This window comes from Ascaphus truei, chromosome 5 (assembly GCF_040206685.1).
Source record: "Ascaphus truei isolate aAscTru1 chromosome 5, aAscTru1.hap1, whole genome shotgun sequence".
NCBI lineage: Eukaryota > Metazoa > Chordata > Amphibia > Anura > Ascaphidae > Ascaphus > Ascaphus truei.
The window spans coordinates 277,696,100-277,723,802 of NC_134487.1; the positions used below are offsets into that span (position 1 = coordinate 277,696,100).

Genomic DNA, 27,703 nt, shown 5'->3' on the forward strand with positions numbered 1-27,703 from the left:
TTTCAGGTTTTATGAGCATGTTTATTAAAAAAAAAGAAAAAAAAATCCCATAGAAAATAACTATGCCCTCATACCACTGAGCACAATCCCAACTTTCCCACCAACTTCTAAAGTACATTTTAGCAGAGGGTTACTCAAAGCCCACATGGGAAGTGTGCTATGATGCAGTTCTGTGCAGCAAGTGTGTTGCAAACAATTGTTCAATGCCACCCAGTTCTGGAAGGTTTGGCAAACAGGATATGCGTTTCCCTCTGGCAGTATCAATCTGACATCGGCACCCCATTTCCCAAGTGCTTAGCTGCCTGTGAAAGAATGAATTAAGTGGCAATAACGTCAGTCTTATTGCAAATTAGAAAGTGTCTGCCAGACAATGCCGGGGTAGAGTAACCCCGAGCCTGTGTCACTGCTCATGCCATTAAGAGCCAACGTTGTCCTATAACTTGCAAACAAGGACACACTTGATTAGTAGTTTCTAGGTCATTTCGTCAATGATGACACACATTGCTGCATCTTTGTCCACTGTGGCCTCTTTCCCAGGGGCAGCCACCTCTTGGGGCAGTTCCTGCTGTTCTATGCAGCTTTCCTGCAGCTCCATGGGTTCACTCTTTACGTGAGCTACCCCATCCGGCAGAGGGAGATCATCAGGCAATGAGGCCAAGCAGTTCTGAATCACCTCTACTACTCGCTCCAGGTGCTTCTGGAACCGCTCTGCAGTTTCAAGCCGCTGCCGCTTCTGCACTTCCATCATCACCCTCAAAGTCTCGCGAGCCTGGTGCGGCCGGTACTCGTTGATGAGGTGGTGCATGTGAACAAAGAGCAGCTTGAGGTCCTCCAGCTTCTCTTCCCGGCGGATGCTGCCAGGGCTTCGAATCAAGATGTCCAGCATGTCCAGGAAGTTGATCAGTATGGACATATTGAGCTTCCGTAGCTCCTTCTTGTGGTCAAACTGCATCGGATGGAGACGCTCAATGCCCTGACCCTCCAGAGGGCGAATAATGAGGTCATCACACTGAAACTGGTTGCCAAACATTACGTAGCTGTCCTTAATGGGCGGTGGAGGTTTCGGGACCAAGCCCTTGCGAATGTTTTCATCTGTGTACTCCTTGATGTACTGCATGGGAGGCAGAGGTAGGGCGCTTACTTGCTGGGGCTCCCCCATGATGACAGGGAAAGGAGGACCTGCAACACAAAGAAATAGGGACAGAATGTCAAGCCCAATGTTTGTATTAATATTTTTACATGACAGCAACAATCCAAGAAAACCCAGAGCTGAAGAATTTCACGTCTCACGATCAATACTCTCAGGGGTAACATAACCACTGTTCCAGCACTCTCAATTTAAGTAAAAACGTAAACCAAGGTATATACCAAATTGGTAATGTTTCATTGGAGTACATGACAATAAACTTGGAGATATGTCACATAAGTGGGAAATATGTCAGTGGACCCTAAAAAAGTAGGAAGAACAGGGACAGGGAGTGCACAAAACGAAAAATGGGGGGCGCGGGCGGTTACAGAGGCCATGCGCTCTTTAAATTAAATGCCGGGGGAGGCATGTGGCCTCTGTAACTCCCTTACCTGCTCTCTGTGGGTCTTCGGCGACGCGTCCCCATGGCAACGCAGCGTCAAATGCCGCAGCGGGGCCATGGCAACGCAACATTATTTGATGCTGAGTCATTGGGAGAGGGGGCACAAACTCTGCAGCTCCTGGGCAGGCGGGCACAGCTCAAGAAGTTTGCGCACCCCTGTAGCTAGGTGATAATGGTGAAAGGCAGGGTTGCAGACCTAAGTGCACGTTATCTTTTCAGTTGTTGTATGTTATACGGTGGAGGTTTTTTGTCGCCTTTTCCACCCACCATAACTTTAAATGTGTGTGTGTGTGTGTGTGTGTGTGTGTGAGAGAGAGAGAGAGAGAGAGAGAGAGAGAGAGAGAGAGAGAGAGAGAGAGAGAGAGAGAGAGAGAGAGAGAGAGAGAGAGAGAGAGAGAGAGAGAGAGAGAGAGAGAGAGATATATATATACACACACTATCCACACGTCTCAATGAAGGGCAGCTATATTTCTGTCTCCATGATACAGTTACAACAGAACCACTATTATGAACGTCCCTCTGTAGCGCCCCAGCGTTATACACGGTACCTGCGCTCGAAGCTCTACACACACCAGCACCGGGGACTCTCCGCTGCTTCCGCCACTGACAACTTCCGGAGAATACACGTCATGCCAGCTCTCAGCTTCACTTCCGCCCTCTCCCCGGCTGAGCAATGATTGGCTGCGGCCCGGTTTCGTGATGTTACACTGCGCATGCGCCGCTGGGCTCACACGAGGACAGGCAGCAGGGGGCGCTGCTCTGCTGCCACCTAGCTCTCCGCTGCTATAGTCACACAGACACTGTAATGCCAACTAATATAACTAATATTCAATTCTTTGACCATTCTCTCTACCAGTGTGTTTTCTGCAACACCCAGTTAGTTCCAAGTTAGTGTATTATTATACTATTATGTGGGCAGAGGTCATACCATCATCTGACATCTTCTCTTTACTCTTTGCCTCTGCTACACCACTCAGTAAGTTATATTTGAGGCATTAACTCCACGTGTAATATTTTGGTCCTCAGAGGAATTCCTCTTCTATTCCGTCAACCTCAGGGAACCCTGTGAAATGTATTTGTCTCTGGTTGTACAAGGCTTCCTTCGTTTAAACAGAAAATTACAGGAACTTTATTTCACTGCAATATTGTATTAAAGAGGCAGCAGTGAGGCACAGTAGAATCAAACCCAGTAAAACAAGAGCGATAAAACATGGACACCAATAGCAGGCTCGCTTTTTATTTTGTTAGTGTCCTTGGCACATTCCAATCCACTGATTTTCAACAACACAATATCTATGTATGTCATATATTGACTGTAGTGTAGAGAAAGATTATTTGATTTGTGTTTGTGAAATGTCCAGTTTCCAAGCCAGTGCAATACTTTTCATTATTATCAGAATCCTCCACAACAATCCGTCCCTGATCTCTAGAATTGTTCTGTGCTGTTTCTGAAGTTGAGTGTTCTGAGACGGTAATGAGATCTCATCCTTCACATTTTCCCCAAATAGCACTATTCCTCGGAAACCGTTAACTGTCCAACAATCTTTTGAAAAATGAATGGAGTATATTTACAGATACCCTGTTGCACAGCAATTAATCAGGACCATAGCAGCTATGCTATAATTGGATCTGTATCCTACATCTGCCACTAATTCAGACGGCTTTCATATGGTAATGGAGATTGCATGCCAATGATAGCAAATTTAATTCAGAAATCATTTGTACAGAAAAGCTCCTCTAGACAAACGCCATAAAGAATTCCATTGTACCAACTACTCACTTAGCTACAGATTTGAGGACAGAGGTACTGGTTAAACTAAGGACGACATGACAGTGACGACCACTGGGTGTTTTTTTCTTCATTCATCATAATCCTCTGTTTTCCATAGCGTTGAAGATGGTAATTCCCAGACAAGATGATTTATGTGCAGTATTGCTGGCTTCACCAAGAAGCATACGGGCCTCAATGTCCTGGAGATGCTACGTCATCCACATAATCAAGAGGTTGCAACAAGGTGGCATTCATTCATCCATCTATATACTTCTGTTACCGAAAGCCATTATTAGCTGTACCACACCCTCTGTGGGTGGGACTTTTTTCACTCTACCACAGTAGAAAATCCATGCATATTTTTGCGAACTACTAGAACTATTTGAAGTAGCAACACGGTACATCAGTCCTAAGAGTGGCAACCTAAGTCAAGTCATACCACTCATCAAGCTTCCAGAAAATCAGCTGGAGAAGCGGAAGGACAACTTTCAAAAACATGCTCCTAGAGATTGGCATTGTCTATAACTGCTCTACTGTGTTTCACGAGAACCCAAGTATTTCAACTATTTTGCAATCTGAGCGGTAAATTTTTGCAACCATGTTGGATCCCCAATTTAATCTAGACTTGTCTTTTTTTCTTTTCTTCCACCAGGCACAGATCTAAAGAAATCCCTATTGCGAATGTGTCAGCTGAAATGTCACGTGATGTATCTGCTGGTCCTTTAGCTTCTCCTGCTGCAGCTGCTCTGTCTTCTCAGTTTCCTAGCAAATACTATGTTGGTGCCAATCAGCAACAATTGAGAACAAAAAAAAAAAAAGTGATATATAACACTGAAATGATTACAGATATCTGGTCAGGTTTGGATACTCAGCGTCCAGTATGGTTGAGGATTATTTATTTGTTTATAACTCAAAGCGTAGTGAATTGTTTTGCAGGGAGTTGAGAGAAGGGATACAGAATAAAGAGAACGAAATGGTGGCGGTGGGGAGATTTCCATAAGACCAATACTGCCAATCGTAAGGCACCTGGTGAGGAAGGGGTACTGGTTTCAGGCCCAACCAGATTAAAACCCACATCAAGCAGCTGATTTAGGTCACTGCTAGACGTGCTGCCCTGAATAGTAGAGAATATGGGTTCTGATCCTGTTGAGCCTGACACTAGTACCCCTTCCTCACCAGGTGACTTATGCTTGTCAGTTTAGGTCTTATAGAAATCTTTTAAGAGGAGAATGAAATCCGCCATCAGATTGCTTCATTTTAAAGCTGGCTGGATTCTTCAAAATCTGTCAAAATCAGTTATTAGGGGAGAAGGTGTCACATCCCACACTTTTTAAAAGGATTTCCATAAGAACTATATTGAGTAGGCAACCTAAGGCACATACTGACTGGAATGGAGTACTGTTGTTAGACCACACAGGATTAGAACCCACAACCACTGCTTTTTTTGTGCATCAGCTCTATTAGTGTGAACTAAACCAGTGGCTGGGTAGCACTATTCTCACATTATAATTTTGAACCCCTCACTGCTTCCCAAAGCGCACAAAGTGTTTTCAGGTTAAAAAGTCTAAGTCACCTTATGAGGATCAGAACCTCTGTTATCCAGGACACCGGATCCTCATAAGGTGATTTAGACTTTTTAACCCGATAACAGTTTGTGCTTTGTGGGAAGCCAACTGGATCCCTTCCTGCGGTTTGTAGAGTTGTATTTATTTTAGCACAGTAGAGGAAAAGTAGGTGCTCAAATAGTTCCGGTCCAAATATTCTGAGTAATTTTCACAAATGTAGAAAAAAATAATAAAAATAAGAGAACACTCATGCATAGAGTGGGTATTAAACAGGATCCGTAAGATGTCTTACACATATAAATAGTTGTAAACCTTCCTGGAGGTGACAGCAAAAGATGGTGTTCCACGATGCTGCAACCTCATGGGGGGGCCAAGTAGCTTAAATTCTTCAATAAGACAATGTACTCACTTTTGTGTAGATTATAAATGTCAGTTTGTAGATTATAAATGTCAGTTTGTAGATATTCTTACCCACTCCTAGAGCTTCTCAGGTGAGGTGGGCCAAGCGACAGGTAGAAAAGATCCAAGTAGAATGTGCAAAAATCAGCACCCGAAAGGCGTGAAACGCGTAGGTCTCTGACCTCCTTTTTTTGTGATTTATCAATACATTTATATTTTTACTATCAACTGGCCTGGCTCCCTAGGTTGTGCGCTGCTGATTTTTTCACATTCTACTTTTATTTATTTTAACTTCAATTCAGTATGTGTCTGGCAGATGGTACGGTGAATATTTTTGTCCCTGGCTGCAGTGTGGCTATTGAATAGCTCAAGTTCTTAACAGTACAAATAATATTTTTACACCCAATATTTTGTCATGTTATTTATCTGTTTTAGGGTTAATTGTTACATCATGCAACTTTTCTTAAGGGAAATGAAAATTCTGTTACACTGTAGCCACCTTTGTGCATATCCGTCATGTAGCACCACTGTCACTAACAGCATACTAGTATTGTATGTATTCAACAAAAGACAGAAAAGCCCAATGCTACATCCAATGTGACAAAATACTTACTGCACGTAGCTCTCCTTTTTGACACTATATATATGCTTTATAAATGATGGGGTGGGTTTTGGGGTTCTTGAGCTTGCTGGGATATTGTGGGTAGTATTCTATGTGTAACCCTTGTTCCCCCCCCCTCCTAGACTCAACTGATGTATCTAGGGTGCGTGAGGGCAGATTACATGGTGATGGGTGGTGCATACCTGTTTGGAACAGGAGGGCCTGAGCTTCCCGTGATGTTATGGGGGAGACAGGACCAGGCTTCTGAGGTATTGGCCTCCATGTGGTCTTAATGGTGCAGCGCCTCCATCTCCTATAATTCCCAGGGATATTGGAAGAGACCCTTATAGGAGAACCCCCCTGGTCCCGGGGTGAATACTCCAGAATCACACGGCACAATGTTCAAAGCAACAGAGTCTTTATTGTACTCACTGTTGGCAGGGCAGTAATAGCAGCACAGCAATACAGATATACGATATGCCTCCTCCTTCTCTCCCACCAGATCGTTCTCCTCAAGATAGTCTGAAGGGTATCTTTCTCCCTGCCTCCACAAGCAAACAAGGGATCTACGGGTGGGGCTAGCTCTTCCCTCACCCCCTAAGCAGGGTGAGAGGCATGGATCCACCTCTAAACCACTGGGCCCTACTCCTCAGGAACCTAGCTACACTCTCTCTCTTACTATCTGACTGTCCAGCTAGACACTCCAACATTCTCATCTGACCTCCTGAACAACTCACTCCAGACTCACCCCTCTCTCAACTCAGGGAGTAGACAGACTTACTCCAGAGCTCACAGGAACCGCTACTAAGTTTGGTCAGCCCCGCCCCTCATGACATCAACAAGACCTCTCCTCTGCACAGGCCGGCAGCAGAGACAGGCTTGTATTAATCACACAGGCAGGGCTTTGCAAGGGGGAAAACCCATGATTACTACTGGGGCCTGCCTTTAACAGGGCTTACCTCAGTAGTTGGAAGATTTAGTAGCCCGTGCTGTTTACAGGGGGCTACACTCTCCCTATGGTGGAATCCAATGGTCCCCACTTGGACCTCGCTTGGCAGTACCATCCTGCAGTGAACAACCTGGGGAACAAACACAGGTTATACACACACATGGTCATAACATCTTGAGGTAGTAATTAGTACACACTGAATCCAGTTACTCCTAACATGGAGAAACTAATAATAATGCTTAGGATCTGGCTTTCGTATTTTCCTGCCATTGTGATCAGTGACCGTTACAGAAAACGACTTAACTGACCCATGTTCCGGTCGGTAACTCACACCATGCATGTAGATGCATCTCCCTATACTCCATATGCGCACTTGCTCGCTAATTGTGTCTTCATTGTGATAATCGGCCTTACCAAACTTTGTTCGTAAATACTCTTGGACCGCCTCCCTTAACCAACTGTCTCTATTCTCTTCAATCTCACACATGATAGACTCAGGCACATAAGGGTACTCATAACCGTGTGACTGTCGGTATCTAGCCACGATGGCTCTATCAGCCCTACTTAATTTGGTGAGTGTTCGGCGACCCACCCTGCTGGGCAGTACCCAAAACACAGGCTCTTCTGGAGCTATCTCGTCATACAAAATACTTTGGCCGCGTGGTACAATGAGCTTTTGTTCTATCTCCTTGTACCTATGGTCTAATTCATCCTCCACCTCCTGTTGAGTGAAAGACCCAGCCGCCCACCAATGATCAACAACATTATTCTTTATAAGAAGGAACCGTGTACGGTCCATCCCTTTGTGGTAACCGGTGAATAAGGGTGCCCACCACTTGTCACAGTGTTCAGATTCTGCGGAATGACTTGTGCGTTCTACCTCTGACGTACCCGCATCAGTAGATCGCGAGCAATCTCTTCTTCCCTTGGCATTCATGTACCTTGTAGGATTCATCTTATGCACCTCTGGTCTGGAAGGCCCAGCCTCTGCTGGAGTATGTGACCTACGGGCTCTCCCTCTAGCTGTAGGACAAAACGGTACAGGGTTAGGCACAGGTATTACGCTTGAATACGGTATCTCCCCATCAGATCCCTCATCACTCAGTTCCCAATCCCACAAGTCCTGAGAGTAGGTGGGGAATTTACACAACTTATCCCTGGTAGGACCCAAGGGTATCACTTGTGACGGGGCAGTGGCCGGGGCAGTGGAGCTAGGGACTGGGGCTGGGGCAATGTCCAGATCAGTGTCCAGCAAGCGGACAATTCCGCGACCCATGGACGCTTTCTTTGACTCGCGCTCCACCATGCTGCGCGCCTCTCTCGATGGACCTCGGCTCCGTAGGGTAGCCAGAGCAATGGCTGTATCGATGCTTCGGGAGGAAAACAATAATCTCAGCCTTCTCTTTCCGGTGGACCCAGAAACGATGTCGTCGGGTGTGCCCACAGAATTGCCATCCGCCCCGTGGTCACGCACCAGAAGTACGTCGAGGACCGGCATGGGCAATGGCAGAGCATCCGGTACATGGCCGAACAAGTAGGCCTCAAGCCTCTCCTTCTCGTCCTCCGTGGTTACAGTCTCCTCCTGGCGGGGATAAGGGGGTGGTGGAGTCTCCTTACCGCTCCGCTGCTCTTTGATGAGATCAGGCTCCTCGAGGTTCGCATCGATCTCCATCTCCTCCGCACTGGGAGTCACCACGGCTGTTGGACTGCTTCGGGCCTCCGGCCGCACCAGCGCTCGCTGTCGTACGAGGTCCGCGCTCGGCTGCTCCTCCTTGATGCCGCTGGGGTGGTTCGCCGGTAGGCGCATCGCCACCGATGGGACACGAACCTCTTCTTCGGATGAAATTATGATCGGCTCCTCCGCTCGGGAATCACCGGAATCTTCGGTGATACAGCCAGTGGGTAGAGGTACGAAGCTAGCATGCTCCGGTACCTCCACTGCGGTCGCGCTCTTCTCCTTGGACAATTCTTTCGGCTCGACAGCCGGTTGGGCCTGGGTTCGTCCCGCTCCTTTGTAACGGGGAACCAGTGCCGTTCTCTCACTGCTCTCTGCCACCTCCGATATCGTTCCCGGAAAGGCACCCCGAGGGGTCTCGGTCATCTGTTCCGGCTCCGTAGGCCAGAAGTAGTAGGTACCACACAAGGAGCATCGGGCCTTGGTGCTGGGTACCTCGCTGGGCACTCCGCAATGAGCGTACAGGCACCGCAGGTACTCCTGATCGGCTATCTGGACCACCAGCAGGCCGCCTGGTACTTGGACCACGGTAGTGTTTATCTCTGACATAGTTCTCGTAGGATTGGAACAGTTCAATAGCTCAGTTCCGCTCTGTGACTTTCAGAAGGAAATGAAGCTCCTTGCTCTCACTTCCTGTCCCTCCCTTTGCTGGGGCGGACTCTCCTGATTGGCTCTCCAGGGGCCTCCTCCCTCTGGTGGAATCCATAGGTGGGGCTTTCTCTCCTTCAAAGTGACGTGGTCTGGCCTTCTGACCAGTCACGGCACAGGTGGGTGGACTCTCGGCTTTCGTGCCGCTCCTCTCCTCTTGCAAGGAATCTGGGTTTGGCGCCAGACTCTTGCACATTTCCCGCCACCACTGTCTCAGCGTCCTTTTGCAATTCTCACGTGCTTGCTCCAGGCTTGGCGGGAACTGCCATTATAGCTCGCCTCTCCTGCTCCTCGGAGCACATGTAGGGATGGCCGCCATCTTGGATAATCCCTCCAAATGTGCCTGTGCCCTACTCTCCATGTCTAACGGGTATCTCATACCTAGATCATGTTTTCCCTCCAAATGTGAACTCGGCATCTTCATACTGTCTGTTGCCCACTAAAATGAGGTGGCTTCTACCCCAGGCTCAGCGGAACTCCTCTCCTCCTATGCACTGTACTCTCGGTGTCTATGTGCAAGTGCTCTGTGGTGCGTCTGTGTGGTTGATAGCTGGGTACCGGCAACTCCATCGGTACAGGTGTCTCCTACTTTTGGCCACTCGTAATGCGGGCCATGGTCCCCGGATTGGTTACCGCTATGACCCCCCCAGTTGCCTCACGCTACCTGCCTCAAGGGACTCGGGCAGCTCTAGCTACTTCACCCCTCGTAACGCTACCTCCTAAGGACGCCCATGGCGTACTGTGCGAGAGGCTACGCTCCCCTGACTACCCCCGGCTTGTGCAATTGCACCCTTCCTCCTCCAGCACCTGCAGAGAGAGTGCATCTCACTCTGCCCGTTCCGCCTTGCTATAACTGACCTGTCCTGGCATCCATCTCTCAGCAGCGTTTCCAAATGTAACCCTTGTCCCCCCCCCCCCTAGACTCAACTGATGTATCTAGGGTGCTTGAGGGCAGATTACAAGGTGATGGGTGGTGCATACCTGAGCTTCCCGCAATGTTATGGGGGAGACAGGACCAGGCTTCTGAGGTATTGGCCTCCATGTGGTCTTATTGGTGCAGCGCCTCCATCTCCTATAATTCCCAGGGATATGGGAAGAGACCCTTATAGGAGGACCCCCTTGGTCCCGGGGTGAATGCTCCAGAATCACACGGCACAATGTCGAAAGCAACAGAGTCTTTATTGTACTCACTATCGGCAGGGCAGTAATAGCAGCACAGCAATACAGATATACGATATGCCTCCTCCTCCTCTCCCACCAGATCGTTCTCCTCAGGATGGTCTGAAGGGTATCTTTCTCCCTGCCTCCACCCGCAACCAAGGGCGCTATGGGTGGGGCTAGATCTTCCCTCACCCCCTAAGCAGGGTGAGAAGCATGGATCCACCTCTAAACCACTAGGCCCTACTCCTCAGGAACCTAGCTACACTCTCTCTCTTACTATCTGACTGTCCAGCCAGACACTCCAACATTCTCATCTGACCTTCTGAACAACTCACTCCAGACTCACTCCTCTCTCAACTCAGGGAGTAGACAGACTGACTCCAGAGCTCACAGTTCGCTACTAAGTTTGGTCAGCCCCGCCCCTCATGACATCAACAAGACCTCCCCTCTGCACAGGCCGGCAGCAGAGACAGGCTTGTATTAATCACACAGGCAGGGCTTTGCAAGGGGGAAAACCCATGATTACTACTGGGGCCTGCCTTTAACAGGGCTTACCACAGTAGTAGGAAGATTTAGTAGCCCGTGCTGTTTACAGGGGGCTACATATGTATGTAAATTATTGAGCTTTACTTCTCACTAAGTGCTCATACCTATAGCTCCCTGACTTCCTTTAAAAGCAGACCACTTCCTGGTTGACAGTATACTGTTCCTTGTGGCGCATACCTGTGAGATATGCCAATAGGTGGATTAGCTAGACGTGTGAGCAGTGAGTGTTGAGCCACAGGATTTTCCCCATAAACAGGAATATAAAAGATTAATGTGACTACAGTGCTACCCAGCCACTTGTTTAGTTCACACTACTAGAACTGCATAGCAGAGGCTGGGGATTCTAATCCTGTTGGGCCTGACACCAGTACAACATTCCAATTATTAGGTGCCTTAGGCAAGCTTACTCAGTATAATTCTTATAGAAATCCTTTCAGAAAGTGTGGGATGTGACTCATTTAAATATTCTTTGCATAGAACTAGCATATCTCTCAGTTATCTCAAGTGTGCTCTTTTTTTTTAGCATACAAAACACACAGCATTGCACACCGCTCACTCTTAATTATACAATCTTAATATTTCATTAACTAGTGTCTAATAATCGACACAAATGAGTGCAGCCAATGTACAATAGTTCACAAATAGGACTAATTGAAAGAGCCCGTGATATAGTCACGAGTGCCTTCAGAGGGGTACATTTTTGGTGCACATCACACTAATAATTTTGTATTTTTATGTGGAATACATACAGTGAAAAATCAAGGTGAAATCTAAAGTGATAGTAAAATGTTAATAAAACAGACACGCCGTGCTTCCTGCTGTTACCAACCACTTGTATGTACACTCTGGTAATTGTGACTTTACAACAGTGTGAGGTGTGTTTGATACACAATAACAACACTAATATTGTCCTCCTGCTGAATACAATCTGGTAAATAGTGACTCTCACAGATACTATGTTGAAGTCACTCATACAATTGCATCATTGAGCCAGTCCTTTGCATATACCAATAAATATTGAGGTTAACGCAATCAAATAATCATAACCCTAAGCAGCAAACCGTATAGTGCAGGGTCATGATTATTTGATTGCGTTAACCTCAATATTTATTGGTATATGCAAAGGACTGGCTCAATGATGCAATTGTATGAGTGACTTCAACATAGTTACATAGTGTTCAGCAGGAGGACAATATTAGTGTTGTTATTGTGTATCAAGCACACCTCACACTGTTGTAAAGTCACAATTACCAGAGTGTACATACAAGTGGTTGGTAACAGCAGGAAGCACGGCGTGTCTGTTTTATTAACATTTTACTATCACTTTAGATTTAGGTTTCACCTTGATTTTTCACTGTATGTATTCCACATAAAAATAAAAAATTATTAGTGTGATGTGCACCAAAAATGTACCCCTCTGAAGGCACTCGTGACTATATCACGGGCTCTTTCAATTAGTCCTATTTTTTTTTAGCACAAGTGCCTCACCCTAAGTTTTTTTGGGGACACACACACAGACATTTTGCAGGCACAGTCCCTGCCCCGTGGAGCTTACAATCTATGTTTTTTGGTGCCTGAGGCACAGGGAGATAAAGTGACTTGCCCAAGGTCACAAGGATCCAACACTGGGAATTGAGCCAGGTTCCCTTCTCCAAACTCAGTGCCAGTCAGTGTCTTTACTCACTGAGCCGCTGCTTCTCAGTGATAGTAATAGAATCAAAAAGTTGAGTATTCAGCCACAGGATTTTCCCCATAAACATGAATATAAAGCAAAGTAGTTACCTTGTGCATCGATGACTGCCCTTAAATGACAAATACAATATATATAGCAGTTAGGTGATATGAATGCAAGTAAAACATAAAGAAAAGATATGACCATTTAATTGTCTAAAGTTAAGTCAGGGCTAAGCATTTGTGACAGAAACTCTTTGGCAACATCTGGAGACTAGGAGGACTTTCTGCCATCGTTTCCAAATAATTTTAGAACAGCAGGGTTGGCCAATACGTATAAAGCTGAGCTGATTCTTTCTTGTGAGTTCAGCAGCAAAGTCCTGGAAGATTATAACTTTACGTTGATTGTAGGGTACTTCGAAGGACTTTCAATAGGCAGTTAACAACATCGAAACTGGGCAATGACTGGTCCTGGTTTCTTGTGGTTACTTTCTTTGGTTGTGTCAGGACTGTGAGTGAAGCGCTTCCGAGCTGGGACGTGTAGCTTTTTGTCCGCCACCATAGCTTTTTGACGGCCACCATAGCTTCCCTAAGCGCTTTGCTCAAAGTCCTGTTGACCGAACGTGGGAGCAGGAATACGCTGTGCTGAGGTGCGGAGAGTGGCTGCGTGTACCGGAAATGAGTTTCTTATATGTGAGTAACTTGATACTCTGTTTTTTAACCAATAAACTGCAAAACGTTACAGTTACATCTTCCCTGTGGCTGTCTGTCATCCTTACTGGGTCTAACGCGAAGACCCTGGGCGTCTGCGTATACACCACACAGGTATACCCAGAATCAGCTGCTGACGGAAGGAGGCACAACAGTGCATAAAGAACTAACCGATGTGAGTCACTCTCACACATGGCCGTGTGAGTACAGTATTTACATACGGTGTATATATATATATATATATATTTTTTTTTTAATCACCCCCCTCCTCCCCTTATTTAGAGAGCTGATTTATATTGGAGTACATTATTATTACTAATCACTGTTTATTTTTCTTTTGTTCTCACCGCCCTTTATCTCTGTCGTTTCATGAGGATCAATGGAGGATCCTCATTTTGGTTGAGCAGCATCATATCACCGGGCCAGTATTGTATCATTTGGTTTTTCTGTGCACATCTTTTTATTTGATATTTATATTCATTAGAGGGAGCGCCCCAGATATTCTCTATCATTACCTTAGCGGCTAGCCACTAAGGTAATGAAGGGGTTAAACCAGAGTACTTGGTTTATTGTGGGGTAGAGAGGGTGGGTGAAGGGGGTAGTTTATTGTGGGTGCCATCCTGCCCCTGCCATCACACTGAGGATTCAGGAAAGGACGACCTGGACAATGAAGTGATGTGCGTCCTTGGTTTCCTCATCACAGCTCTCTGGGAAATCAACGATTCTTGAAATGTAGGGGGCTATTGACTACAAACTTGCCACCCAGAATTAGTCTAGTTGCCAGCTGCCATGTTGTTCTCTTCCACATCATTGACAACTCAATGGGCGTATGGGCGATTTCACTTTTCTAATACAACTTAGAAAATCCAGTGCCCATAAAAATGAGTTTCTACATTGCTTAAACACTTTTTACCTATATGTTGATGTGCAGTATGGATATGAACTTCAGTATAATGGCTAGATGATCTGTGCAGTAGAGATATATTGCTTGTATAAGTTCTAACTTATAAAGTGTTCTGTACGTCGCTCGATACAAACACAAAGGCAGGATGTGGTTGGAGCCTGAGGTCATAGCACAAGTTTAACACCTTTGCTGATGGATAGATAAGGTCTGTTGAGCTACTCCTCCGCTCTGTATACCAGATCCTTCCCCCTTTTCCCTCCACTATTTCTTGTACATCAGAGCTCATGTTGTCACACGGTTGTGGGTGTCAGCATCCGTGACTGTCACATCGAGAGAGTGTTTCTTATAAAATGTGTTTTCTCTTATTTTAACTGATTTGGAGGAATTCTGTATGTTAGGTGCCTCAGGGTCTACTGGTCCTGGAAACAAGGGCTCATGTCCCAGATGAATGACTCGGTTATCCTACAGCAGCCGCTCATTAAGAAATCCCAACAGAAGAGGCGCACATCCCCAGCAAACTTCAAATCCCGGGTCTTCATCCTCACCCAGTCCTCACTCGGCTATTACGAGCATCGCCACGGGGTAAGCAGGCAAATGGGAGGGCAGAGGAACTGAATGGTGTCTTTTTCATTGGTGACAAGTGATATTTCTCACCCTGGTATGTGTGTGGCTCTGACTCCAGGCTGTGATTCTCACTCCTGCAAGTGAATTTCTTACATTTGTATCCCATTTTATCTCACTCACAAAATACAGGATTGTAAGCTCCTCGGAGCAGGGACCCCTTCCTTAATGTTACTTTTACAGTATGTCTGAAGCACTTATTCCCATGATCTGCTATTTATATTTGTTATTTATATGACATGTATTACTACTGTGAAGCGCTATGTACATTTTATGGCGCTATACAAATAAAGACATACATACATACATGTTTACATCACTTCAGTGTGCAGTCCTCTCAATCATGTGTGTGCCTGTGTCACTTGTATCTCTCAATCGTGTGTATGTCACCGTCACTCTAGCATATCTGTGTGTGTCTGTCACTCTACCATGTGTCTCTCACTTCAAGTTTTGAGTTTGTTGTGTGTCACATTAACACCTGTGCCTCTGCCTTATTCTGGGATACTGTATGTGTTTGTGTTTATCTTCTCCCTGACGTGTGTCTCTCAGTTCAAGATTTTTATTTTCACGTGTGTGTGTCCCCAGAAGGGTCTACCTTTCTCACACACAATCAGGGTGTGTGTCCTTTCTCCTCAAAGTATGTGTTTCTTACTTTAATGTGTGTGTGTGTAGCTCTTAATCCAAGAAGAGTCTCTCTTTTAGGGCCTTACTATATAAAGTGTGAGAGCGCCAATCCTCTTTCCGTGGGGCATTCCATGGGGTAAGCGTGAATCGGTGCTATCACACTTTATTCAATGTGCTGTGAAGCTGTCTTCCCTATACTGGGACAGATTTCAGCTCCATTCAAATGAGGGGACTACATTTTTCTCCAGCATGGGGAAGGTGGCTTCACTACATATTAATTAGTGCAATCAATGTGTGTCTCTATCCTACACCAAGGTGTGTATCATTCTTTCTATCCAAGAAAAGCTTATGTGGCTCTCTCATGCGAGTGTTACTACAATGTCCAAAGTGCACATCTTATTCATATTGACATCTATCTGTCTCTCTCACACCAATGTGTTGCTCTCTTACTGCAAGTGATAGTCTGAGTCTTATGCCCTTGTTACTCTAAGGTGTGTGCGTGTTTCTTTGTCACACAAGGGTATGGGAGACATTTGTTCCAGATTTTGGGTTATATTTGTCTAAGAATAGTAATGTGTGTGTTTTCCATGTGTGTGTCTGTAGCTTTGTGCGTGTCCTCACGCTATCAGGCCCAGTGTGTCTGTATCACTGGAGTGTTTGGTCTTCAGCTATGTGTGTGGTTGTCATAGTAAGCTCTGGATACCTCTGCCACACAAGAATATGTGTGTCAGATGTGCTTGTGTCTTTCACACTTAAGGTGTGTGCCCTTTTACAGTAGTGTGCTTCATACTGTGATACATGTGCACCCTCATAACTCTGTATATATGTCTGTCGGTAGCACTGTATTTTGCTCTTATCTCAGTGTAGTAACAGATTGATATGTAACCAAAATATAGAGACCACACAGCACAACCCTTATCAAAAAGGAAAAGAGATATATTAGGTAATGGTGCAACGGGAACTCACGGGAACTCACGGGAACCGCTATTCCCAAACAAAATGGTGTCCCCAGCACTCAAATGAAAAGAAAACATGAAGCAAGAAAAAGCCAAATAAAAGGATTTTACTAGTGATAGACATGAAACAGGTGAAGCAAACCACCAAAAATCACACGAGGCAAGGTGCATAATACACGTGAGTAAAAGTGGAGTGAAACCTATCATATCGGTGTACACGGTAAATACACAAATTAAGGGGTCAAAAGTATATATATATATATATATATATATATATATATATATATATATATATATCAGGGAAAACTTTAACAAAATTACTATATACATAGTAACATATATACACAAGTAGATACTTATTCCCCATCCGGAGTAGAAGCAGAGATATCGGGTAACAGCGCAAAAAGGAGGAACTGCAGCAAATTGGGAATCAAAGGAAACGGGAGGGGGGGGGAAGGAGAAAAATTAAATAAATGCGGCAACGTGTTTTGGGGGGACAACCCCCTTAAGGCCTATTCTCACGTGTCAAGTACACGTGGTACTTCCCTTCTCCGCTGCAAAAAAAATGTTCCCAGCACTGTATGTGAAAGTGGAGACACAATCAGCCTCAGAGGACAACATGCTGATTTTTCTATCCACTGAGGATCCACGGAGGACGATTGTACATTTCCACTTTCAGATACAGTGTTGGGAACGTTATGTATTACATGTTTCTCCTGCTCCCCCCCCCCCCCCGTTTCCTTTGATTCCCACTTTGATTTGTGTTTCCTGAATTCTCAGCATGTTGGATACTTTTGCAGCTGTTCCTCCTTTTTTGCTCTCCGCTTCTATTCCGGGTGGGGAATAAGTATCCACTTGTGTGTATATGTATATACTGTAGTCATTTTGGTAAATTTGGACTTGATACATATTTTTTCTCTGACCCCTTATTTTGTATATTTACTGTGTACACTGTATACTTTACTGTATACAGTCCATTTTAGGAGTATTTTGGTGTTTACAGTTTAGGAGTATGTTTGTGTTTACAGTTTAGGAGTATTTTGGTGTTTACAGTTTAGGAGTATTTTGGTGTTTACAGTTTAGGAGTATTTTGGTGTTTACAGTTTAGGAGTATTTTGGTGTTTACAGTTTAGGAGTATTTTGGTGTTTACAGTTTAGGAGTATTTTGGTGTTTACAGTTTAGGAGTATTTTGGTGTTTACAGTTTAGGAGTATTTTGGTGTTTACAGTTTAGGAGTATTTTGGTGTTTACAGTTTAGGAGTATTTTGGTGTTTACAGTTTAGGAGTATTTTGGTGTTTACAGTTTAGGAGTATTTTGGTGTTTACAGTTTTGGAGTATTTTGGTGTTTACAGTTTAGGAGTATTTTGGTGTTTACAGTTTAGGAGTATTTTGGTGTTTACAGTTTAGGAGTATTTTGGTGTTTACAGTTTAGGAGTATTTTGGTGTTTACAGTTTAGGAGTATGTTGGTGTTTACAGTTTAGGAGTATTTTGGTGTTTACAGTTTAGGAGTATTTTGGTGTTTACAGTTTAGGAGTATTTTGGTGTTTACAGTTTAGGAGTATTTTGGTGTTTACAGTTTAGGAGTATTTTGGTGTTTACAGTTTAGGAGTATTTTGGTGTTTACAGTTTAGGAGTATTTTGGTGTTTACAGTTTAGGAGTATTTTGGTGTTTACAGTTTAGGAGTATTTTGGTGTTTACAGTTTAGGAGTATTTTGGTGTTTACAGTTTAGGAGTATTTTGGTGTTTACAGTTTAGGAGTATTTTGGTGTTTACAGTTTAGGAGTATGTTTGTGTTTACAGTTTAGGAGTATTTTGGTGTTTACAGTTTAGGAGTATTTTGGTGTTTACAGTTTAGGAGTATTTTGGTGTTTACAGTTTAGGAGTATTTTGGTGTTTACAGTTTAGGAGTATTTTGGTGTTTACAGTTTAGGAGTATTTTGGTGTTTACAGTTTAGGAGTATTTTGGTGTTTACAGTTTAGGAGTATTTTGGTGTTTACAGTTTAGGAGTATTTTGGTGTTTACAGTTTAGGAGTATTTTGGTGTTTACAGTTTAGGAGTATTTTGGTGTTTACAGTTTAGGAGTATTTTGGTGTTTACAGTTTAGGAGTATTTTGGTGTTTACAGTTTAGGAGTATTTTGGTGTTTACAGTTTAGGAGTATTTTGGTGTTTACAGTTTAGGAGTATTTTGGTGTTTACAGTTTAGGAGTATTTTGGTGTTTACAGTTTAGGAGTATTTTGGTGTACACAACATGTTTTTTTCTGATGAGTATTCAGATATGATATGTTTCATTACACGTTTGCTCGCGTGTATTATGCACCTTGTCTCTCGTGTGATTTATACATTTTTGGTGGCTAGGTTCACCTGGTTTAAGTCGATCACTAGTATAATCCTTTTATTAGGGTTATTCTTGCTTTATGTTTTTTCTTTTGAGTGCTGAAGACACCATTTTCTTTTGTAACAGATTATTTGTATGTGCTACCTGTATATGTAGTATGCATCAGCAGGGATGCAGGTGTAAATACTTTATGTAGAATTATATACGTTGGAATATATTAATATATGTCTTCTGCACATTTAGTGGCAGCAAAGATATCTGAGCATGGCTGATGCTCATTGAAAAATCTCCTATGACTACGCAGTGTTGCACTATTTGTATAGCATGAGATCTTATCTGTGAAATAATTATTGTACTATTTACAGTACAATTTCCTGCTTCATAACTACTGAAAATGTCTTCTCCAGAAAGTTCGTGCTCTTCGGGGCTCAATCGAATTGGCTCGAATTAAATGTGTAGAGATTGTGACATCTAATACCAGCATCGCCTGCAGGAACAAGTACCCCTTCCAGGTAAGACTGTGCAAACTTGTACAAACAAATGTATAGACATATATGAACAGGTACATGGCAATCTGATGTAAGACACACAGCTGGTACACAACCAACTGGATCTGTACACTCTATTTGGACTCAAGTCATATGATACTAAATATGTATAAGCATAAGCAACAAACAGTGGAAGAGCCTTAAAAAAGTAATGGTTCTAGTTAGGCTTGAGAAATTCCTAACCTGTTATAAATAGTCTTTGGAGCGCCGTTTGTACAATATGTACAGTATGGTTTAAAAACAGAGAGGGAACTAATCCCTTCAACCACGCTAGTAACATCACACTTCTATCTCTGGGCCAAGGAGGTGTGAATAGGTACACAACAGTATGATTCAGTACACACCTGCTTTAATCAGGTTAAGTCATTACACACTAGTTTTCAATCAGTACACGCCCGTTTTGACAGCTCGTTTCTCTCCTCAGGTCGTCCATGATAATTATTTGCTGTATGTCTTCGCTCCAGACAGAGAGAGTCGGCAGCAATGGGTGCTCTCTCTAAAAGAAGGTAACAAGAAATGTATATTGTACCTCAGACGTAAGAGGCTCTCCCCTGTTCATCAGTCATCACAGACTCAGGGCACCAACACGTTTGATATTATAAGTGCACTGTCCTTTTGCATCAAACACTCACTGTTCTACAACTTGGCGTAACAAAGTTAAGTCTAACTATCAACAAGTCCTTCTCTAGTGTCCAAATCATAGACTTGGTAACTCTGCCTCACTGACATTACAGACTCACCGCCTCCTGCCTTTGCTATTACTGATCTACTGCCCTATGCCTGTGACATCACATGCCTATGTGCCTGATGTTTGACATCACATGCCTATGTGCCTGATGTTTGACATCACATGCCTATGTGCCTGATGTTTGACATCACATGCCTATGTGCCTGATGTTTGACATCACAAACTCACTGTCCATCCCTCTAAAATTTACAACCTACGGCCACGTCCCTCCCATCTCTGATTGCCTACTCACACACATAAACACAAAAAATGTGTCAGTGGCTTAAGTCTTGTTGTTTTGCCCTAGTACCCACTCTTTCCTTCTTTATCTGCAGAGATCAAGAACAATAATGTTCTAATACCTAAGTATCACCCCAACTTCTGGTTGGAGGGGAGATGGATATGCTGCTCCCAAACTGAAAAGTTGGCAGCCGGGTGTGCTGTGTATGACCCAACCAAAGACGGTGAGGGGTGTCCTCTATTTGTGTGTATACAAAGGGGGTTTGGGGCTACTTTGTATGCAACAGGGAAAACCCTTAATGCTGGAAGGGCAGTGAAGCCATTTCTGTGCCGTTACTGGAACCATATACAAAGATGCATTCACTCCTGCAAATATGTGTTGCAATTTAGATTTAGGATCTCTCTTCACCTACAATCCTGGGGTCTATTGGGCTTATTCAATAAATGGCTATAGTGCCCATTTGGCTGAACCACACGGAAGTTCTCATTGACTTTAATGGGCGTTTCCATGCGGTAGTGTCTGAAGAAAAAGCCATTTTTCTTTTGTTTGTTGATGAAAAGCCATTTTTTCCTTTTGTTTGCTGATGAAAAGCTATTTTTGTTTTGTGTGCTGTATATCTTTTGAGGCTAAATAAATAAGCCTTGTCAAGAAACCCGCGTGTGTAGTTGCATGTACCCTGCAACAGCTTCACTTTAAGTACATTTTCGCTTTAGATACATGCTCTGGACCCATTGCGTACGTTAATGCGGGGTATGCCTGTAATTTAACAGGATGCCAATAAGTAGAATTGTTACTTTAAGGGTGATTTAATCTTTCCAAGAAAGCCCATTACACTGATAAGTTGTTTCCTTAATATATGCTTTATGTTGGACTGCCTTTTTAAGGAGCCTGCAACTACACAACAAACAGGAACAAAGAGGGGAGTCAGGGTACAATGTGGATTTATGTTTTAAAGTGGTGGATTTCAATATATACAGTATATAATACATAAAGGAAAGCTTGTTGTTTTGCATACAGCTCCCGCTGCTAATCAGCTCATATGCACCCCCAGTAGATTAGACGCCCTGGGTCATGATGGGGTAAACAGAATGGAGGTCGATTAACTAGTAATACAATGTTATGAGGGATGACACCATTATTATCTATACCAGCATTTCCCAAATGGTGGGTCGCGACCCGGCACCGGGCCACGGCACCAAAATTGCTGGGTCGCAGCGAGGCTGGCCGCACGGTGTCTCCCCCCCCCCCCCCCCCCCCGCTCAAGTTTAAAAAAATGGCAGCGATTCCCCCCGCTCCCTTCCTCCCCCCTGCTCCCAACGTGGGACGGAGGAGGAAGTACCAGCTCCTCTGCGGCCCGCTTCCCCCCGCGACCCGCTTCCAGAGCTCACCTCCCGTGGCACCCCCTCCCGAGCCCACCTCCCGTGCCACCCCCTCTCGAGCCCACCTCCCGTGCCACCCCCTCCCGAGCTCACCACCCATGCCACCCCCTCCCGAGCTCACCTCCCGTGGCACCCCCTCCCGAGCCCACCTCCCGTGCCACCCCCTCCCGAGCCCACCTCCCGTGCCACCCCCTCCCGAGCTCACCACCCATGCCACCCCCTCCCGAGCTCACCTCCCGTGGCACCCACTCCCGAGCTCACCTCCCGTGCCACCCCCTCCCGAGCTCACCTCCCATGCCACCCCCTCCCGAGCTCACCTCCCGTGCCACCCCCTCCCGAGCTCACCTCCCATGGCACCCCCTCCCGAGCCCACCTCCCGTGCCCCCAAGCCCACCTCCCGTCCCGGGCAGCAGGGGATATCGGGGGCAGCAGGGGATATCGGGGGCAGCAGGGGAAAGCGTCCGGCGGCAAGGTAAGTCACCCCACCCCACCCAGTCACTGTCACCCACCCAGTCACTGTCAAAGTCACTGTCACCCACCCACCCAGTCACTGTCACTGTCACCCACCCACCCACTGTCACTGTCACCCACCCAGTCACTGTCACTGTCACCCACCCAGTCACTGTCACCCACCCACCCAGTCACTCACCGTCTCCCACACACCCACCCAGTCACTGCCTCCCACCCAAGTGTCCCAGTCCCCCCTCCCACCCACCCAGTCCCCCCTCCCACCTCCCACCCACCCAGTCCCCCCTCCCACCAACCCACCCAGTCCCCCCTCCCACCCTGTGTATCAGTATCAGTGTGTGTGTGTGTATCAGTGTCTGTGTATCAGTGTCTGTGTGTATCAGTGTGTGTGTATCAGTATCAGTGTATGTGTGTGTGTATCAGTGTCTGTGTGTGTGTATCAGTGTCTGTGTGTGTGTATCAGTGTTTGTGTGTGTAGCAGTGTCTCTGTGTGTGTATCAGTGTGTGTGTGTGTGTGTAGCAGTGTCTCTGTGTGGCTGCGTGTGTGTCAGTGGCTGTGTGTGTGTGTATCAGTGGCTGTGTGTGTGTATCAGTGGCTGTGTGTGTGTATCAGTGTGTGTTTGTCAGTGGCTGCGTGTGTCAGTGGCTGTGTGTGTGTGTGTGTATCAGTGGCTGTGTGTGTGTCTGTGTGTATCAGTGGCTGTGTGTGTGTGTCAGTGTTTGTGTGTGTGTGTAGCAGTGTCTCTGTGTGTGTATCAGTGTGTGTGTGTAGCAGTGTCTCTGTGTGGCTGCGTGTGTGTCAGTGGCTGCGTGTGTGTGTATCAGTGGCTGTGTGTGTGTATCAGTGGCTGTGTGTGTGTATCAGTGTGTGTTTGTCAGTGGCTACGTGTGTCAGTGGCTGTGTGTGTGTGTGTGTATCAGTGGCTGTGTGTGTGTCTGTGTGTATCAGTGGCTGTGTGTGTGTGTATCAGTGGCTGTGTGTGTGTCTGTGCAGGCCCTATAGGCCAGTATAGGCGATAAAATTTTTAGTGGGTCACGAAGGAGAAGTTCCAAAATAACCAGGTCACGGAAAAAAAAGTTTGGGAAACCCTGATCTATACGGTATATGCTCACGCTGATGAGACTTGGACTGTAAGTGTATTTCTCAGATATTCTGTCTAATTGCCATATATGTAATGTCAGGCTCCAGTGTGTTATGGGTTAATAAACACCCTCTATTTGGCATTCATTTTATCTGGTAATTAGATAATTAGACCATTCTGGTCTTTTCTTCAAGTTGAAATTTTTTTTCTATCTAGCACAGTCACCGTCTTTAGGATACTTAATAGAGTGTGCAGCCATTTCCTACATGCATACTATAAATATATATACATTTTGTACATACTGTATGTGTTTTGTATTTTTACTAAGTAAGAAACACTAACCCCTCCCTTTTTTTTTTTTAACATGGTTGGGGAGCAGGGGGTCCCCAGAGCTGAGCCACGTTAATTTCAGCTCCGAAACACCCTTGGTTGCAGAGATATTTATCTGGAAAGGTAGCACCAGTACGTCTTTGCATTTAAATGGTCCATGTCACATGCGCCAATAGGAAGACGTGATGGATGATGTTGTGGCTTCCTATTGGCCTGCGTGATATGGGAGATTTAGATCAGATTTTGTTTCCCCGGGAGGAGACCGTACAGATGCTACAGTACCTTCAGAGGCAAGTTTCCAATTAGACATTCACAATCTTAGCGAGCTCAAAAACCAGTCCCGGAGTATTATACATTTATATATTTAATTGTGCCATCTGGAGAGCTACTGGGAAAGTGACCTCAAATATACAACAGTAAACAAAGAAACCTCCATGCACATCCAATATAACAACTTATTTGATTCATTTCTATATGTTATTGTTCTCATAAGTATGGGTCACTTAGTTCAATCTTTTGACCAAAACATGTTAAACTGCAACCACATCAAGGTTAGACCTTATCAGAAGGTACTGACACTATCAATTTTATACTGTGTTCTGTGTACATGCATACCTCACATTAGCATACGCAATGGGACCGGAGCATGTATGTAAAGCGAAAATGTACTTAAAGTGAAGCACTACCCTTTTCCCACTTATCGATGCATGTACTGTACTGCAAACGTCATATACGTGCATAACTGATGGAAATAAGGCATTTGTAACAGGCTCTATAGTCTCCCCACTTGCGCACACCTTCGGTACAGGTAGGGAGCCAGTATTGCTGTTAAGGACGTGCTGACTGGCGCATGCGTAAGCTGGCGTTTGCCTATTGAGCGAGATGTACTTACTCGCGAGTGTACTTAAAGTGAGTGTCCTTAAAGCGGGTTATGCCTGTATTTCCTCCACTGCATAGAGAAAAGCGGAAACAAAGATCAAAGATATACTGTAGTCAATATAATCAACTGTATCTCAGAGAGTCCCTGGGAAGTAGAGTGTTTCAGCTCAAGGGACCCACTGCTTCCCGTCCATGTAAAAATAGGGGGGTCAAAAACTTATTGAGTAGGGGAAACTTTTCCCTCTTGTTGTTTTGTTTACAATATGTATGTCGCCCTCATTAACCAAAGAGATAAAGGGAATTTCCAGAGAAGATTAGAATGACATGACTCACAGAAAATATATGTAGCGGTCATGTAAAATGGCTACAGTCATCTCTCCTGCTGACAGTAAGGCCTGGTAAGTTGTGGGCATGCAGCAGTAATTATGGAGGTTTGCCCTCACACCCTGGTGGGGTGCCCTGTGTATGGATGGGAGTGGTCAAATGCTCTGACTCCATGGTTAGTGATGTCAGAGGTGTGTCAGTTCCAGAATGTACATAAGGCACAGCACTGTGTCTAAAAGTTAGTTCTGCTAAGTGGAGGAGGAGTTCTGGTTAGTTCTGGCAGGAGTTCTATGTGAGACCTGAGTTCTGAGCAGTTCTGTCAAGTTCAAGTCAAGTAGTCAAGACAGTTATGTTCTAATAGCTGCAGTAGGAGTCTGTGTCCAGGGACCTGGCGCAGAATAAAGATATCCCGGCTGGGATAGGGAATCCCTGATCAAGGTGACATACCTTTTAAAGGGAAGCACGGGCACCATGATGGGTTAGAGACACCCCATTGTGGAGGGCAGCTAGCCCACCGTATCAATAAAGATGAAGCTGATCACAGAAACCCTCGTGTGTAAGAGTCAAGTGATTGCACAGGGGGCTGCACCACCGAGGAGTTCCTCACCAGTACCATCCCCAAGTGACCGAAGGAACCCTGATGAGGTGGAGGCGCTGCACTGGAACTAGGTAGGACTCAGCACACTACCTCAGCTGCCTGTCTGGACGGGTTCTCCCCACACACCATCATGCGGGAGACTCAGGAGTCCTGTTGCCAACAGGTGCACCACCAGACACTACCACACTGTAATGGGGACCGGTTAGACCACAGGGGCCAATGTGAGATTGGGTGGGTCAGGCCGGGCCAGAAATACCGTTACATATATATAGCAAGGACAACAAAGAAAAAATAGCTGATACTTCTGCTGGTGCTCTCATCACCAAAGGGGAAGGCCCGCTGTGTCCCAAATGCAGAGTTCAAAACAGAAAAGTAGCGGCACCACGGATTTTGCCAAATACAAATGTATTCCGCCAGAGTTATCCAATGTTTTGGCCGACTGGGCAGCCTTTGTCAAGGAATGGCAGTACAACACAGAAAATAAACATATTCATTTTAGCACAGGGAGGAAATAAGGGAAAATATTACTGTTAGGACGTTTAAATCATTTTAATCAAAGGCAGGTACATTGAGAAATAATTATTTAAAAACATATTTTTCTTCTTTGTGGGGTCAGCTCTTTAAGCTTGAATCCCTCTGCTTCTTTCTCTCCTCCAAGATGGCTAACGAGCCACGCTCAACGCGTTTCGACGTAATGACGTCTTCCTCAGGAGTGGCTTATTCATGCTAATAGCTGAATATATAAACCCTGTGCTCTACTCTAACAGGTGCAGTAACACCCTATCAACGTCACATGGTATTTCAGTCAATCAGAGTGTGGAATTGAACCCACGATCCGGCTTCGTGACGTCATCTTAAAGGCAAATGAAGCACAGCCATTCTGATTGGCTGGCATCATTCCCTTTAAGTAACGTCATTTTAAAAAAAAAATCATTAAAGTCTGCAATGGTTTTAACAGCCAATCAGGTGGCTGTTAACCATTTTGAGGCTAAATGTGATGTCACAAGCCCTATTTAAGGCCGTGACGCCTCATTTGAGCCCAAGAAGATGACGAGACAACATCGGTTGGGATCTACCATGGGGCTTTTTGGATTACAACAAGAAGATAGAAGATTAAGAAGATCAAGAAATGGTGACAGATGAAGATAGAAGAAGGTGATTAAAGAAAGAAAAAAGAAGATTGGGGTACCTGATCCGGATCTTCATGGCGGATGGCATCAGATGCTGTTGGAGGCCTTCAAGGTACGTGAGCTTCCTGTTACCCCGGGAGTCAGAGGGCCACCGCTTCTAATGGTAAGTAATATATTGAATGTTTGTAAATGTCTTTTTTCACAGGTTTTTTCATTGGATGTGTTTTTTGATTTTTTTTGGGGAGGCACATTGACTGATAATATGTTAATCTGTACCACTTTAGGGTACAGATTAATACATTATTATGACAATATTTGGGGGGGCATTTCTGGCTTGGTATTGCTGTTGGTTTTTTTAATTACAGTTTCTTATGTGGATGTCATTGTTTTGTTTTTTCCTGCTTAATGGTAATCAAATGTTTGCGATTGTTGTTCGTTTTTAGTTAATGTTGTATTATGTTAGTGTAGAGGGAGAAAAGGGGTGGCCCGGTATTAAAGGGGTTGCACCCCATATGGCCATCCCCTGACCTCACCAGAGAGACAAGGGGTTAACTGGACTGCGGTCCAGGGATGAGGTTTGCATCTTGTTGTACCTTGAAAATGTATGTTCCCCTGTTCAAATGTATAGGTTTGTCGAACACTGTATATATATATATATATATATATATATATATATATATATATATATATATATATATATATATATATATATATATATTTTATATATATATATATATATATAAAGCAGAAAATAGCCATATATATATATATATATATATTGACTTTGCAGCCCTGCAAAAATCTGCTAACCAGAACAAGGCAGAACATTTCCTGCGATAACGGAAAACAAAACAAAAAATCCCTTTCTTAAAATTTTTTCATTGTTTTTTTTAAAATTTGTTTAAAACCATCGATCCATGGTAGTTAGAATTAAAAATGCTGACTTTAACCCCTTCGTTGCCCAAGCAAATCATGGGAAGGGGTTTAAATTCATGGCGTTTTAAGTAGACATGTTTCTTGCCAGGTATTACAGTTTAACTCTTTTTTTTATATATATATATATATGAAAAGACCTTCTAGACGAGTCATAGAATCCATTCGTTGTCCCCAAATGCAATGTGCTCAATAGGATCAACCTCAAGTGGCAGGAGATTAGCAGTAAATATTTATTTAGGAAAAGGCAACAACTCCACAGGAACACGCTG

At 44.6% G+C, this 27,703-nt stretch overlaps 2 protein-coding genes across 3 annotated transcripts in view; one reads left to right on the forward strand and one right to left on the reverse strand.

The window, feature by feature from the left end:
• On the reverse strand, nucleotides 1-2,230 carry MED7 (mediator complex subunit 7). Its single transcript, XM_075602183.1, has 2 exons — nucleotides 2,138-2,230; nucleotides 1-1,179 (listed from the first exon to the last, which is right to left on the reverse strand). Exon 2 carries the CDS (start codon nucleotides 1,157-1,159, stop codon nucleotides 473-475), a length of 687 nt encoding a protein of 228 aa, XP_075458298.1. The 5' UTR covers nucleotides 1,160-1,179; nucleotides 2,138-2,230; the 3' UTR covers nucleotides 1-472.
• An 11,188-nt stretch (nucleotides 2,231-13,418) lies between these two features.
• ITK (IL2 inducible T cell kinase) overlaps nucleotides 13,419-27,703 on the forward strand; it is a 64,118-nt gene continuing 49,833 nt past the window's right edge. The window contains exons 1-5 of one of the 2 annotated variants that reach the window (XM_075602185.1): nucleotides 13,419-13,521; nucleotides 14,649-14,832; nucleotides 19,200-19,304; nucleotides 19,765-19,846; nucleotides 20,403-20,531. In XM_075602185.1, coding sequence (XP_075458300.1) covers nucleotides 13,520-13,521; nucleotides 14,649-14,832; nucleotides 19,200-19,304; nucleotides 19,765-19,846; nucleotides 20,403-20,531 — 502 coding nt within the window. In that variant the 5' untranslated portion in view covers nucleotides 13,419-13,519. The remainder of the gene's footprint in view (nucleotides 13,522-14,648; nucleotides 14,833-19,199; nucleotides 19,305-19,764; nucleotides 19,847-20,402; nucleotides 20,532-27,703) is intronic. The other variant, XM_075602184.1, reaches the window with a different exon arrangement.

Bases quoted from the DNA above. Each gene is read 5' to 3' on its own strand.
- MED7 (XM_075602183.1), bottom strand. From the start codon at position 1,159: ATGGGGGAGCCCCAGCAAGTAAGCGCCCTACCTCTGCCTCCCATGCAG.